The sequence below is a fragment of the Lepisosteus oculatus genome, chromosome 17 (assembly GCF_040954835.1).
Source record: "Lepisosteus oculatus isolate fLepOcu1 chromosome 17, fLepOcu1.hap2, whole genome shotgun sequence".
Classification (NCBI taxonomy): domain Eukaryota; kingdom Metazoa; phylum Chordata; class Actinopteri; order Semionotiformes; family Lepisosteidae; genus Lepisosteus; species Lepisosteus oculatus.
The window spans coordinates 20,353,092-20,368,668 of record NC_090712.1 but is presented as its reverse complement, the minus strand read 5'-3'; the positions used below and the strand labels follow the sequence as shown (position 1 = coordinate 20,368,668).

The 15,577-nt window shown below is 39.3% G+C and overlaps 1 protein-coding gene and 2 long non-coding RNA genes across 4 annotated transcripts; 1 reads left to right on the top strand and 2 right to left on the bottom strand.

The window, feature by feature from the left end:
• Positions 1–3,488: 3,488 nt before the first annotated feature.
• Positions 3,489–11,628, bottom strand: LOC107079341 (uncharacterized). Of its 2 annotated transcripts, XR_011182310.1 has the most exons (5): positions 11,330–11,628; positions 10,987–11,049; positions 8,653–8,857; positions 5,442–6,128; positions 3,489–3,751 (listed from the first exon to the last, which is right to left on the bottom strand). It is a non-coding gene; the product is annotated as an uncharacterized lncRNA (long non-coding RNA). The 2 variants fall into 2 exon arrangements; XR_011182309.1 differs by lacking the exon at positions 3,489–3,751 and having other exon boundaries at positions 4,954–6,128.
• lgsn (lengsin, lens protein with glutamine synthetase domain) lies at positions 4,498–9,257 on the top strand. Its single transcript, XM_015362689.2, has 4 exons — positions 4,498–4,679; positions 5,504–6,173; positions 6,506–6,684; positions 7,738–9,257. The coding sequence occupies exons 1-4, from the start codon at positions 4,590–4,592 to the stop codon at positions 8,929–8,931; spliced, it is 2,133 nt and encodes a 710-aa protein (XP_015218175.2). The 5' UTR covers positions 4,498–4,589; the 3' UTR covers positions 8,932–9,257.
• LOC138223894 (uncharacterized) lies at positions 9,481–10,717 on the bottom strand. Its single transcript, XR_011182311.1, has 2 exons — positions 10,158–10,717; positions 9,481–9,910 (listed from the first exon to the last, which is right to left on the bottom strand). It is a non-coding gene; the product is annotated as an uncharacterized lncRNA (long non-coding RNA).
• Positions 11,629–15,577: the final 3,949 nt, after the last annotated feature.

Genomic DNA, 15,577 nt, shown 5'->3' with positions numbered 1-15,577 from the left:
TAACACTGTTGAGTGAGAAAAGCAGCACTCATAATCTTCTCGGGAACTGACAGATTTTATCCCAGTGAACTTCCTTTTGTCGGATTCCGCGGTCTGGTGAACGCTCTGTATGCTATGTCTTCAGGATGTTGGAATGCCGTTTAGAACAGGTCCGAACCGGGTTGGACATGCGATTGGCGTCAGCACCGAGAAGTTACACCCGCCCGGAGGCAACGAAGACAATTGTACCGATTCGCCTTTGTAGTGTCCTTCAGGTGTGTGGAATGAGGAGACATACTATCGGTCTGGAATGTTTGACTTCCACGTAGTTCGTCATTGTTGATTGGGATGTCGAAATTAGCCACAATAAACTGCCGTTTTTAATACGTTATTGTTGATGGAGGATAATGTTTCATATCAAGCATTTGCTGCATTGCACTCTTAAGACCATTTTTTCATAGTTTATTGCTATAGTAGTTTATAAAGTATCCTCTTTGCCTTCTTAACATTTACATCATAGAGTGTGATGCTCAGTAAAAATGAAACATAGAAACGACTTGAGCTTTCCTAAAGAGACGCAAGTGAAAAACAGTAACACTACAAGCTATTGTAGTTGGGCTCACTGCTCACAGGTGTTCTAATGAATCTGATGTATTCATTCACAGTTCACGTTGCTGAGAACTACTGGCGTGTTTGTACTTATTAAGGAAGTATTGCTATTTAAGCTAAACAATAGAATACTCTAAAATCATTGGCTTGTGCTCTGCAAAAAGAGATAAAATAAACTTCGATAACCTCGTAGATAAACGATTCGTTTATTGTCTTACAACTTTGTCTTTGGAATACCAAAGGGAAAATTAGGATTTACTCGTCTATGCTACGTTGACGAAATCATTTAGATTTTGTTCCGTGAACTAGAACTCCCGAGGCCCTCTGAACCCCTTGTCAGCGCAATTTGAAATAAATCCACTAGATGGCACTCTAAGTCAATAGCAAAACGAGAGGACGCAGCTGCAGCAAAAGAGAAAAGTGCATCATAAACGTTTTAGTCCCATTGATTTGTGCAAAACAATTTGTGGATGCTCTAAATATGTTCTAGCAAATACGTTCTGCGACTCACTTTAGAAGTTAAAAGGGAAAATGTGTGTGATCCGAACACTGAAGGTACTGCTTTTGTCAACTTCCCAATAGTATTTTTGTAATTTAGACTCCTAATCAACGTACTGTAAAAGTTGCCCAAACCAGTATAATTGGTTTTTTTGGTTCGTGTAAAGTGCTAAAGTGCGAAAATGTCAAGTTCCATTAGTTTACAATTAATGTTTACATCTTGACGTCGAATGACACATTCTCTGATACATAATGAACAGAGGATAAATAAGCGGCATTACTGCCCTGTGGAGTACTACGTGTGTTGTACTGTACCATGAGTATTATGGCAATCGTTATGTATATGGGTGGATATCTGAATGCTTGTGAAAGCTTTTCAACATAGAAGTGTTCATTGGAAATCCAGGTTTGGAATGTAGAAAATTAGCTTCGCCTCAGGTTTGCATATTTAGACCTCGGAAGAGGAATATGAACCTAGCTGTGTAAGGAGGTGGGAGACCTTGTTCCGTTGTTCCATTGTACAGTACGTTCCATTTATTATTGTTGCATTTATTATGGGTTTTAAATTATTAAAAACAAATGGTATTAGACTCAGTGGGTCAATTGCAGGGAACTGAGAGCGGGATGCTAGCTGGAACTGAAGCCGTGGTCTACCTTGAGACTAATTACAACGAGCTTAGCCGCTGAAGTTAGTGTTCAGCTCCGTACTAAACCTGTTCTCAATTGCAACGATCCCAAAGTAACAGGCACTGCCCTCTAGAGGTGACTGAAGTAGGGGACAAACTAAAACCACCTCCTGAATTCTTTTCAGATTTAACTAAAATTACTTTCCAGACACACCATTGTGAGGCACAATGAAGTGTATTAATATACGTGTTTATTAATAAAAGTGTAATGTATTACAAATGAAGTTCAGTGTCTATCTGTATTAGTAGCTGTATGAGGCTTAAGTATGCGATAGTGAATTTTTAGATATCCTGAGGAGCAAAGAGAGCTGAAATTAAGGAAATGCATATTTAAATAGAGTCTTAAATGTATCCTGTCACGTCTGAGTGTTAATTGAACAGGCCTATTGTATTTTTATTGTGATGGGACTCTACACTTGTGTTTCTCACACGAAAGGGGTTATGGGGATTTAGGAGTGCAGAGAATAATTGTGTAAGCAAATACATGGGTACGTTAAAGAAAAAAACATCGTTATCTTTTTAAAAGTGATTATTTAAGGCAGTTCTTGGGAACAGTGTCCCATCTCTTATCCATGGCTATGGTCCAATAACATCGGTGCTGAAACCGAGAGTGCGGAGTGTCTCGGAGACGGAACTGGAGGCTCATCCAGTCGAGCAAGGCTGTGGAGGACCGCACACGCCACAGCGACACTGCTGGTCCTTATGGACTGGTACGCAGACAGAATGAGAGACAAGCAAAACGCTATTTTAAAATTTCAAAAGCTCACAAGGTCAGGGGAACAGCAAACGGAAATGACCTGAAAGTTTTGTTACAAAAGTCTCCAAAGTTTACCTTTTTAGAGCTGCAAGTACAATTTGTTATCTTCTTGTAGATGAGACCCACTCCCTTGTACCAGCACCTTATATTAATGCTAGAGTAACAGAATTGCTAACTCTATTGGACATTAGCTGGTGCTTTTTCTAACGATCTGCTAACTCCATTGTAAGAATTATGCGGTACATGGCTTTGTCAGTCATTGTTAAACATACCTGTAACGTACAGTACTTATCTGAGTGCATAAGTATTACATTTATACACAAATGTAGCCTTTTTGAAGGATCTCCGTGTGAATCTATTTAATTTATCAATGGAAACAGAAGCCGCTATATAATCAAACCGGCAGCTGCTGGTCTCGTTTGCTTTCTAATTGCAATTCAGTATCGAATTAGCACTTCAGTACTCTTACCGCTATATTTTAATATAAATGCCTTTCTTAAATTAAAAATAACACTTAAAAAAATAACACTGCTACCAAAGAACTTTTAAACAAGGTCTTTTTCCACATTACCAAGATGTTGCTGAACACTTCTGAGATCAAATTCAGAGATCTTCTTGATGTCTGTCAAGATCAGTTACATCGGAAATTGTGTCTTCAAATTAAGGCGCGGTTTAGGAAAGAAGCAAATACGATGACGTTTCATTAAGGAAACTTTAAATATCTTCCTATTAGTAAGAAAGCTATTAATTGGAACGACTGGATGGATTCTAACTCGGTACTGACATCTAGTGGTCAATAACAAATTTGTGCCTTCGTTTCTTCCATAAATAGCAGGCGATACAGTAAAAATACAGGAGGAGACACCAGATAGCCCACTTAACACCTCAAAAGATAATATTTTAACTTGACAATTCCAAATGTTAATAATAATGCTTTATAAATAAGTAGTGGCACATAGCGTTGTCAGTCATTGTTCAACTTACCTGTAAAGTACTTATCTGAGTGGCTTGTGCTACTGCCAGTCAAATTTGAGGTTGGATTCTGGACTGCTGTACCTTCTGTGAATTCCAGCTTCCTCCCACCCAGGACTCGATGGCTAGATGAACAAGGTCTAGGTCTTTAAATTGTGGGTATCCTGCATTGGACAGCTGTTCGGTCCAGAGTGTTGTCCTGCTTTGTTCCTTATGCCTACCAGCTTAAACTCTGGCCCGCCAAAACCCTCTAATAATAAAGCAGGTAACACAAATGGTGAATGGAAGTTTCCAATGCGAAATCAAAGCTTAGTTCAACATTTGCAGTGTGCATCATTGAACACAGTGAATTTAGTATTCATATATTCCAAGCTAGAAACTGAGGTAAGTCATTAAAGTGAAATTACACCTGTGGAAAGCTCTCTTTCTGATGTGTTATGGATTGTTTACATCTAATAGTGTTGAATCAAGAATATTTGTTTTGTAGAACAAACTATAGCAGTAGTGTATCAAAGCCACCCTCTGAGGAGCTTAATGATTCATGTACTTAACATCTGAAGTAACAATTTTAAAGGATTTAAGGTATTTACACGAATTCATTGCAGTAGGTACCAGGATTATAGCTTAGCTAAATTGAAATTCTCTTTGATTCTAGATTTATTTTACTAAATCAGTTTGGCCTAGTTCTTTACATGTTATATGTGATTATGTGTCTGTGGTACAATCAGTTCATGCACTTGTGTTTTGTTAAACTTTGCATTTGTAGAAAGTGCTGCCTTTTATTTGTTAATGAAATGCACCTTTCTGGAAACGCACTGAAGGACAACAGTGTGCAGTAAAACAGCTGAACAGTGTGTTTTCTTTGGCCCCAGAGGCTCAATGGGGAACTCATCTGTCATTTGTTTCTGTCATATTTCATTGTCTCTGTGGTTTAGCGAATTGACCATGTGACTCCAGCAGCTGAGCTTTTTGTGATATTTATCTGCTGCCCTCTGTGAATGGCAGGATCAGGGTCATAGGAGAGGAAACAGAATTTTCTAACTCTTCACTATTGTGTTGTTGTCTATAAAACATGAAAACCATGGCTTATGTTTAATGTGGGTCTTACATTTTTATTTGGAGTCACAAAAATACTAGAAGGAAAAGGAATGGATGAAATAGAGGATTCCAATTCAAAGGTAATGTTTTAAAATGTTTTTTAAGAACTCATCAATTTCTTGTATGGTATTTCTCAATATTCTTTTTATATGTACTATAATCTTTGGATGCTTCCCCAAATGTTTAGTACTGAACATTAATGCTCTTAAAACCTGCACAATGTTAGCCCAGTGTTAGCTTCTTTTCAGGTAATATTCAGTTTTCATCAGTTTCCAAGTCCCCTCCTGCATGCAAAGTGATTTGGAAATCTTCTGAATGAAAAGCAGTTTATGAACATTGAAATCAGAAACAATAAATGTTTTAATTGTGCTCCAATTTATTAGAGCAAACACTTAACATTTGTTTACATTTTGGTAGCTGTAGCACTATTAGTGGTCATCTTGCTGTAAAACTGCCAAGTAATCCAGACTGCAAGACGACTGCAAGCACACCTTGAGTCCCAGACAAATAACCACTTTCATTTTTTTGGACATACTAAACGAGTGATTTAGGCATGGTAAACTATTTCAGTTTTCACCAGAGAATGCAGACAAACGATAGCAATATAGACAATATGAATAGAAACTGAGATGTGAAAAAGATCCTAGAAATACTGTCCAACCCTTTTTCCAGTTCCTTCAATGTATAGTCTGTGATTGCATTTCTGACCGCATAATGAAATTAATACTTCCCAAAGTTGTACTTCTCTCACTCTAGTTCACCTTAATTCTCACACGCATGCAGTAGGATGAACAAAACATCCAATTCTCTCCTGCATTGGACAAAATGAAAGGAAAACTCACTGTGCTTTTTTTCTTATCCACAGCAGAAGTAAACTGGCTGCGAATGTTGTTGTTGCTTTCAGGGAACACTGGAAAAGAATACTGATGAGCTAGACGGAAGTGGGATTAGCTTCGGGAAAAGGAAGGGAGTGAGAGTAAGTGGGAAGTACTTGTCTCCCATGGACTGGGAGAGAGGGGCATCCTCTCCAGCCTCCGAGCTGCCCTCTGCACGCAGGCAGCAGCCAACAGCGCCCCCTGGAGCCCTGGCTCCTCCCCTGCAGGAGGCCAGCTTTCAGGACGAAGGCAGAGCTGGGGCTGTGCGAGCAGATTGCAAGCTCAGTGACGACTGGAGAGGGGAAGAGGGGAGAACTGGGACCCCCTGTTCGGATCCAGGAATTTCTAAGCAAACCTTAGAAGAACTGAAAAATCTCTTGAGGGAGAGTTCTCTGCTGAGCGCCCGAGGCAAGGAAATTGGCAAGCAGGGCAGTGCTTATTCTTACTTATGTGCAATAAAGCCCGGAGGCAGGCTGAAAGAAGGCCCGGTCAGGCCTTTCACCACTTTCAAGCCCCACTCGGAGGGATCCCAGAGGACGCCCAAGCCAGCGGAGGGTCTTCCCCAGCCTAAATCTAACCATGATACGCCTGACTCCAGCAGGCCTGAAGCTAGCAGCTCAAAGCCAGTCGACTCCAGGCATCCAGCAAATAACTCTGGAATGAAAACAGACAACAGTGTTGGGAATATGACTGAAACTGGTTAGCTGGTTAACTGTTACTATAAATATAATGACTTGTTGCTTAAAATATTTCACACAACAGTCCAAGAAACATTAAATCAGACCTCCCTGCTTTAAAGTTTTACATTATATTAAAAAGGAATAATGAAAACTTCAGTATACTACTCTTTCTCTTGGACTCATGTAGTAGAAATCATAGATGTTGTTGAAGTGTATGATACTGAGAGTGACGCATACTATGTAGGAAGCAGTTATAACCTAAAACATTACAGGCTAAATTATTCATTGGATTATAACATTTAACAAAAGCTGTATGGTAAAATGAAATCCTTCTCTAAAATGGTCTTACAGATAACATAAAGGATCCAAACATGGAGACGAACGGATATCAAAGTGCTTTGCACTTCACTGCAGGCATAGAGCACATCAAACAGCAGATTGCAAGAGAGGAAATTAGCTTCGTCCGTTTCGAAGCCACGGACCTGCACGGTGTCTCACGGTCCAAGACTGTCCCGGCTCGGTTCTTCCAGGTAAACGGCTCTCGCAAGTGCTAGCTGACGAGCCGGGTTTTGCAGCCTTTGTGAAACACATGTTTTTCCTTTGCTTTCTTCAATGACTCTGTTTAATATTGTGTTGTTTTATTTGCCAATTAATCTACTTTAATTAACATTATTAATTTAATTAAAATAGAAAAGTAATATTTGGAACTACACTGTTACTTAGCTGAAGGTGCACGCAACTAGAGCATGTAGTGCTTTGTGAAATCACATCAATCCACTGCCAGACTCTCTCACACATTACTACTGAATTTACGATAGGCCACAGGTCACTTGTGCTCTTTATTTAGGAGACAGAACAGGCAAAAAACTGCACAGGGGCCCGGTCATACTGAAGGGACTACCTGAAACACATCCTACAGAGTGCACAATTAATTAATGCAGTTAAATTGCATTTTTAGTCCAAAGGATCCAAGTGTGATTTACATATAGTGGACCTACTTCATCCACTTCATCACCTCATCACCCCACTGCACAGCAGACCAGGTGATTAAGTCAGAAATTGCGTCACCTATGAAAGCTAAGTACTGTAGGTGAACTAGGCAAGATTGTGTAGAAGTTAAGAAGCAGGAGTTAACACCCCTACTCTTATGAAATGTGTCAAGCGATCTTTAGTTACCACACTCTCACAGCCTTGGTTCAATGTCTTATCCAAAGGGTTGCACATCTAAAGCACAATGTCCCTAGTCACTATAGTGGAACGTCGGTTTCGGGAATTCTGTCCCTGAAGAAAGAGTGCCACGTACTGGTCCTAGAGTTCCCCTTTCCCATTACTGAACAAGTCCAGCACTGTACATCTTCTGAGATCTGACAAACTGGGCTATAAGGTCCTAATGCTACAATCTGCTGTCCAGCGAGGTTAATATTAACCCAATAAGGATTTGTGGCATATGCTTCATTTTGTGCTTGGCTATATTAATACCTGCTCATTTTTGTAAGACAGTTCATTGTTTGTTTTATATTTCTGTACTTAAAATGAACCTGTGTTTCTGGAAACAATATCTGCGTGTATTCTTTACTGTGCAGGAAAAAGCTATATATGGTGTTTCAATGCCAAGGAGCTATCTGGAACTGACCCTGAGCCCTAAAGACAATGAAGTGGACCACATCAGTGCTGCCAGCTTCAACGGGGATGTGCTCCTCATCCCTGATCTTCCTACCTTTCGCATCCTTCCCTGGTCAGACAGAACAGCCCGAGTGATCTGCGACTCATGTGCTCTCAATGGCAATCCACTGAGCACGTCCCCGCGACACGTAGCAAAACAGCTTCTAAACCAGCTGAGAGCCATGGGGCTATCCTTGCATTCGTCTTTCACTTACGAGTGTTGCATTTTTGGCTTCCCCGAGAAAATAAATTCAAAAACTCTGTTCTTCCCAGCCGCAACCTTGCTGAGCAACCATGACCTCCCGTTCTTTCAGCAGCTCATCGACGGCATGTACTTCATGGGAGCCGATGTTGAGAGCTTCGCTTCTGCCAGTGGGCCTGGACAAATGGAGATCTCCTTTCAGCCGGAGTTTGGGATCAGTGCCGCTGACAGTGCGTTTACTTTCAGAACTGGCATCAAAGAGATGGCCAAACGGCATGGCTTTATTGCAAGCTTCTTCACAAATGATGGGTTCTACAACTCGGGCATCTTCTCCCACAGTCTCTGGGATGTCAACGGCAAGAGGAATCTCTTGCAGGCTGGTGGTGCCGAACTGTCGGAAATCGGCAAGAAGTGGTTAGCTGGGCTGCTGTATCATTCGGCGGCTCTGAGCTGCCTGATGGCCCCGGGCATCAGTTGTCGCCATCAGATTTCTAAGGATGCCAAGGACCCCAAGCAGGCGGTGTACGTGACATGGGGATGCAATGACAACAGCTGTGCCTTCAATGTGAAATGCCACGGTGGAAAAGGCACACGTGTAGATAACAAGCTGGGCTCAGCCACTGCGAACCCCTACCTTGTGCTTGCTGGGACCGTGGCGGCAGGCTTAGACGGAATCAGGCGGAATCTCGCCGTCGACAGCGGCCCCAACGGAGCTCCAGCTCAACAGCCGCCGAAGCGCTTTGCTGTTCCCTTGAAGCTGGAAGACGCCTTGGCTGCCCTCGAGGAAGACCACATCATCAGAGGAGCCCTAGGCGATGTCTTTGTTCAATATTTCATAGCTATGAAGCGGTATGAGATAGAAACAAAAGAACTAGACGCCGAGAGAAATAAATACTTAGAATACTTCATTTAGGACTCACACCGAGCACCGGTGAGCAGCAAGATCCACAATTCAAGCCTGCTGCATCAACCAGCCCCAGTCGTGAGTTAAGAAGAGCTGATCTCTCGAAACAAGTTGCCCATTTCAGAGATGACAAAGCTGGGATTTCTTCTTATTACATGCAAATTAAGTTACTGAAAAAGTGCATGAGAACAATATTTATTTAAATTTATAATACTATTATTTACTTTTATAGATGGCTTCATAATCATTTCACCTTATAATGTTTGTTTTTTTAAATAAGGCTCACACTTGATTTCCATTTTTATGTGCTCTCTAACAATAAATTTCAGATCTCACTTATGGATTGCTAGTTGTATTTGTATTGAGACCAAGAGCTGGATATTTACTCATGTCACGTCACTGTTCTTCTGTGATTTCTTTTCCCTCTCAGTATCGATTTATAGTACTGCATGACATTCAGATTGAATTATGAAATTTGTTACAAAACAGTGAATTAGCTTTCATTGTATGTGCAGCATATCTATGCAGAAAAAAGTTGACCATGCAGCAATACCAATGTCAGTTAAATTATTGAGTCTTTATTGAAAAGAAAAAACACCTTTCAAGTTATGATTGGAAAACAATAACCTTGTAAAATACATGTGCCTTTTGCTTGACATACCAAACATTAATCTATTTCTACATCATGCAGGCTTATACTAATATCCGATTTGCAGGTTTATGTGTAATGTTCACAGACATAGTTTAGAAGTTTCATTACACCAATTAGAAAAGCCGCTCGATTTCTTTGTACAGTACCTTACACCATGAGAGTAAAACATAACTAATCCCTTGCATTTCAAACCCAAACAAGCAGAACAATGACCCCTGTCTCATCGGGGATACGGGAGAATTAATCCTGACTGTATGACTCTTGGAGATATGCTGCATTTGTCTTCAGGTTCACCTACAGTTTATCCCTGACGGTCCTTGAACTCCATTGTGTCACCTTGAAATATACAAATATGAAATTAGAGCAAAAAGAGCGTTAAAGCGAAAGCGAAAGAGTTTTTCAGTTTACCCTGTTTTTTTCTTTGGGTCTCTCACACGAGAGCAGGGCTCAGGTGAGCTTTTCATCCTAAAGTGTAATAAACAGAATGCGGTACTTCCGAACCCACATCCTACCTCCCTTAACTGCAAACCGCCCTACAGGATCTATCATTTTTGTTTATCAATAGATTTTCCCGGAAGGTTACCGTATATTCAGAAGAAGCTTCTGTCTTAATAGACCTCTTCGATTATTTTTAAAATGGATTTCTCAGTGGTGGCGCAGTTGTCAGTGCTCCTGGGGCTGTGGAGATTGTGTGCTCTCCCTTTGTTTGCATGTGTTTCCTCCGGGTTGCTCCAGTTTCCTCCCACAGTCCAAAAACATGCTGCTTGCATAACTGACTTCTGTAAAATTGGCTCCTGTGTGAGTGTGTGGGTGTCTGTGTTTGTGTCTGTCTATCCTGCGATGGACTGGCATCCCAGCCTGGGTAAACCCAGCCTGGTTCCCGTTTCCTGGACAGGCTACGGCTCCCCCGCCAACCTGAACTGGAAGAAGCAGCTGGCAAATGGGTGGAAAGATGGAATTTATCAGTCACACCTGGATACAAACAGAATTTTAGTAAATTGTGATTGAACAACAGCTTCACAAAGCTATTTCTGCGGTTCCCTTGGAGTAACAGAAGTGAGGCAGGCGATGCATGGGCACGTATTGAAAGCGTATTTTAAGGAAAGCCTGTGATGTTGAAATGCAGAGCAGCAATCTGTAGGCAGACAGCTTTCAACCTTTTCGGAAAAAAACACAGCCGAAAATATGTTCTTCGGAAATAAAAATAATTTTAAATAAAAAGCTCTGGGATTCCTTCTTAACATTTTAATTTGTCCCCAATTCCTTCTCAGCTTGTTTGATTCACAAGAAAAATATTCCAAATGGAAAAATAGGATGAAACATAGTTGAAAAGCTGATAGACAATGAAAGGAAAACATTTGTTCATGATAAAACACACACAAAGGCTAGCTACATACTTACACAGAACATACCTTTATAAATTGCCATTTTGTTGCTGTGGTTTCACATACCAGCTCTTCCATTCATATTCAGGTCTGCAACACACAGAGGAAAATGTCAATAAGATAGGAAATAGCTGATAATAAATAATCCAATGCAGGAAGCCACAGTATTTACACAACGTAGCATATCATAACATTAACATAGCACATCATAACATTGCCTCTTAGAAATGTAACAATGCAGAACCGTCTTAGAAATAAGCTAGATATACAGCATATTAGTCAACCTCTTTCGTAGTCTTTTATTCATTAAAGGAATGATCTATACTCGTGTCGACTGGTCTGTGAAGGCCTCCTTCAAGATTCTACTGACCTTCTGTTTTCTTCTGTCCTCATCTGGACTCGAACGGGTTTCATCCTGCGATTTTACAGGAGGGATTCGTTTGGTTGTTTTCTTAACTACTGGGATTTAGTCGATTGTTTCCACATTCCAGGGCTGGCTCTTTCTAGGTTTGTGTGTCCAGCCTACTGTCATTTCCTTCGCTCTTACACCACTCTCACATACTCATCCTGAATGTGTTCGAACCCGTTCATTCACTTTATATCACTTCATGTTATATTCCAAACACGCATCTTTCTGTGTGTCACGGGGTCATCTGTATCTGTTTTTGTGTGTGTCCCTGCACTCATATACTGTAGCTATCACATCGGCTGGGGTCTTTCCCTGTTGGATAGCAGCTCTTCTGTTGGTTGAAAATTACTGTGAGTATGTCATTGGTGAATCATATACATTCCATATATATTATTTTTAAATAGAGAACAACATTTATACGCGATGTGGAGAAGCAAAAACTTTCAGCATGAGCAAAATATTTTACCAACAGGGCACTAGAGGGCAGCAGAGTAAGGGAAACAATGCTCGGACCTGTTCTGTAGAAGCGTCAACTTGGGGAAAGTCATTTGTGGATTCTATATATATCATAATATTCTGATTATTGTGTAATGAATACAAAGTAAATCACTCTTTAAAAGCTGGTATCTGGTACACTCTACAGCTTATATATATTCTTAATTCACCCACAAGAAGCATGACGAAAATAATCTAAAAAATCAGTGAAATGTAGTCTTTTTAAGAGGAAAACAGATCCTAATACCATCAGTGATGCATTTTCTGACAGAATTAAGGAGAACTGTGTTTAAATTGTAGCGAAATTGTACTTTCATGGATTCTGTTCAACTGTGTGCAACTTCTTTGTTTTTTTTTGCCCAGTTTTCCCTCTGTTAAGCAACACAGCAACATCAAAACCTCCCATCAGCCATACACTTCAAGTGTCTGCTTTTAATTTCTGCTAATCCTCTTACATTCAGTACTCACATGTTCACTCTTTTTACTATTTATATATACCTGAGCTGATTTGACATGTACTATGTTATTTATCTTTTTTCCTTTTTAAATCACCCAGCCGAATGTTTCAGTGTCGTCCTTTGGACTTCTGTAGCAGCAGAACAGGGCGTAATACTGCTGGGGAGTCACTCATGGAGCAGGGAAATAATGGCTTCACTGCTATTTCGTGGAAATTAAAAAAAAAATCTGCTTATGAAATGCCTCCCCCTAAAAGTGTCTGAAAATCAAACCCCCGCATAATTTTTTAGTCACATTTTTTTTGCGTAAGGTATCTGAATGTATTCTATTTCCTAGTTTCATGTCACTTACATATTTGAGTATTACCTCTGACAATGACTTTATTTTAGCTTTATTGTGACCACTAGCATTTACTAATTTAATACATTTGACTTCCCACAGCTTCAGATGTCTTTATTAGGTATTGAAATAGAAGGCTACTAAAGAGCGATAAACCCAGTCTAAAACATACATCGTTTTCTAAGTTTCACACACATTAAATGCAGAACACGAGACGTCTCTTGCTAATGGCAAGAGAATTGAATTGACAGGCTGAGTGGTACTTAGCAGGAAACTGCGATAAAAGAAATGCCAGTGCTGACTCATCTCTTTCCAGCTCTGTGAAATTCAGATGGCTTTTTTCTTTCACAAAATATAATCTACAAGATTTTTCAGGTTTGCTGGACATGCAGCATAGCAAAATTAAATAGTGTTTATTCTTTTAAACAATTGAAATACTGTATACCACACACGTTTATTTCATTTTATTATATTTACATAGACACACACATATACTGTACAGTATATTTACTGTATGAATGCTTTAGAGAAAGATGTATTCCCCTTTGATTATGCACTATACATGGTGATTTTGTATAAATTAAGAAATGTTGATATACTTGTAGAAAATATGAAAGCATGTCCTTCACAGAGAGGTCTCAATATAAAACAGGAAATTAAGCAAAGGATAAGATGTGTATATCCCTCAAGACAAAGGCCTTCAAGCAATGAATACTGGTTATACTGTACAGGTAGATGCATGCAATATACAAGTCCAGACAGCTCCAAGTAAGTTTGGCAAATATATCCTTATAATAATCAAGACAGACAGCAAGAAAGAGCTGTGCGTTACTGTAGGTCAGAAACAAAAGAGGCTGCGATGTCTGGGACCACAGGAGTGGAGGAATGGGGATGACAGGGAGCAGGAATCTGAGTAGGTGGGTGATATAGTTCAGTAGTAAAGAAAGGAATAGTGGAGGTGTGACCTACAGGAGAAGTGACCGACAGTAGGATCCAATAGAGAAATGTGCTGTCATTGACAGAGCTTGCTAGGTGAGCTGGATGAGCTAGGTCTTCATCCCATAATGCATTAACAACGACTAGTGATGATTTGTGAAGGTCAGATGTTTTTTTTTTAATACATGGACAGTTAAATACAGGTGGTCTAAAATACTTAAAAGAAAACATTTGTTTTAAGAAAGCTAGAAAGACAAAATAAATAAAGTTTTCATTAATGATCAAAGAACAATTTTTTATAAATTGTTATCAAAACAAACCAGATATCTTCCTCTTGAATTCCTAGAAGTTGTGTGATATAACTGGTAACATCCTAGACCACTCTTTAATTGGTGTGGGTTTTAAATAGGGGTAATTACTCACAAAATAAATGGACTTTTTGCCTGGACAATGAGAATGTATCATCCCTCACATTCACTTGCCTCTTAGCCAACCAATTAGCCCGGCCAAGGCAGCCCATTAATGTGGCATTTTATATGTCTGTAACCTATAAAATTGTACAAAGGTTCTACACAGTTATCAAAATATATGAAAAATCAGAGAAACTTTTAAGACTGAACATTATATTTAATTTGTACCACAACAGAAATACACTCATTGCCTTGGGATAAGCATGCACATTTAAATTTGTAGATTTCTGCATCTGATTGGCTTTTAATACAGCCCCAAGATATTTCTTGCTAAGGCGTTGATGTGACCCCATATAAATTAAAAATGAGGGCTCATATCTCCAGATTTTCCACTCTAGGAACCTGTTCTAGAAAAACAAAACACAAAACTCTCAATTTTTTTTTATTCCAGTATGAAATATCTCATCTGGTGTTATTTGAATTTGCATTTGAATTTTCATATAATGGTAAATAGCCTTTACATACAATATGGAACTAATTAGTGTGTCCTCTTGCATAACAAATTATGATAAGTCATCTTCTGAGGTTAATCAGCTGTGTCCAGTCAATGGCTTCTGCTTCCATTAAAATGTATTATTCCAATAAAGCCTGCAAATGAATTCTGACGTCTGAAAAAGGTATGATTTCCAATGGCACTTGATGATAGAATTATTGGCATTTGCTTTGTGACTTTGTGTGGCACTGAATAGCAAGTGTTCTCAAAGAGGAAGAATAAAATGGTACAGTATAACAGAAAAAAGCTACTTTTTAGAAAAGCAGTATTCAATTCGAAAGTCCCTTATGTTGAGCTATTATTTTAAACTACATTTTGCTTCAATAAACACAATTTAATATGCTTTCTGAAACAAATCATTAGGGCATTTCTGGTGCTTTACCATATGCTCAGGTTGCTAATGTTTCAGCTTTTAAATAAAAGGACTGTTCGACAAGCAGTATCCATTTCTTACTTTTCCGGGTTGTTTAATATGATATATAAATGCTATTTTGATAATGTAAAGCTTTCTCTTATTGATTATGACCAATAATACACAGTTATGCAGAGATGGGTCTGCTTTACCTTGAGAAAAATATTTGTAAAACATGCTGTTGTCTGCACAATTAAAAAGAAAACCCAGAGACCTTCAGGTTAAGAATCTGTTTTTCAGTCAAACAAAACGTTTTTAAAAGACCAAGAAAAAAAACACAATTATAAACTCCTTTCATGTTGGCATTGCTACAGGTAAGCAATACAGATCCACTCACTTCATATTATGAGAAAGATCACTCTCAGGAACCCTTTTATCTTTATGAACAGCACTTGATGTGAGCTGGGCAAGGCAACATTTACAAGAACAATTTAATTTCCAAACATGAGTCCATAAGTAGCATGTATTCAGAAAAGCTTACACTTTTAGATCACTCATTTTTTTAACATACCACACATAGCACTTGAGGAACGTTTTGAACTGTAACTGGAGGTAAGTGAATGTTACTTCTGATGCCACAATTCAAAATCAATTTCAGTGATTTTAAA

What these genes read in the sequence shown, in the direction of transcription:
- lgsn (XM_015362689.2), top strand. Translation starts at nt 4,590, where the DNA reads ATGTTTAATGTGGGTCTTACATTTTTATTTGGAGTCACAAAAATACTA. An exon ending in TAGAGGATTCCAATTCAAAG is followed by an intron (nt 4,680 to 5,503) that starts GTAATGTTTTAA and finishes TGTTGCTTTCAG; the next exon opens with GGAACACTGGAAAAGAATAC. An exon ending in TCCCGGCTCGGTTCTTCCAG is followed by an intron (nt 6,685 to 7,737) that starts GTAAACGGCTCT and finishes TTTACTGTGCAG; the next exon opens with GAAAAAGCTATATATGGTGT.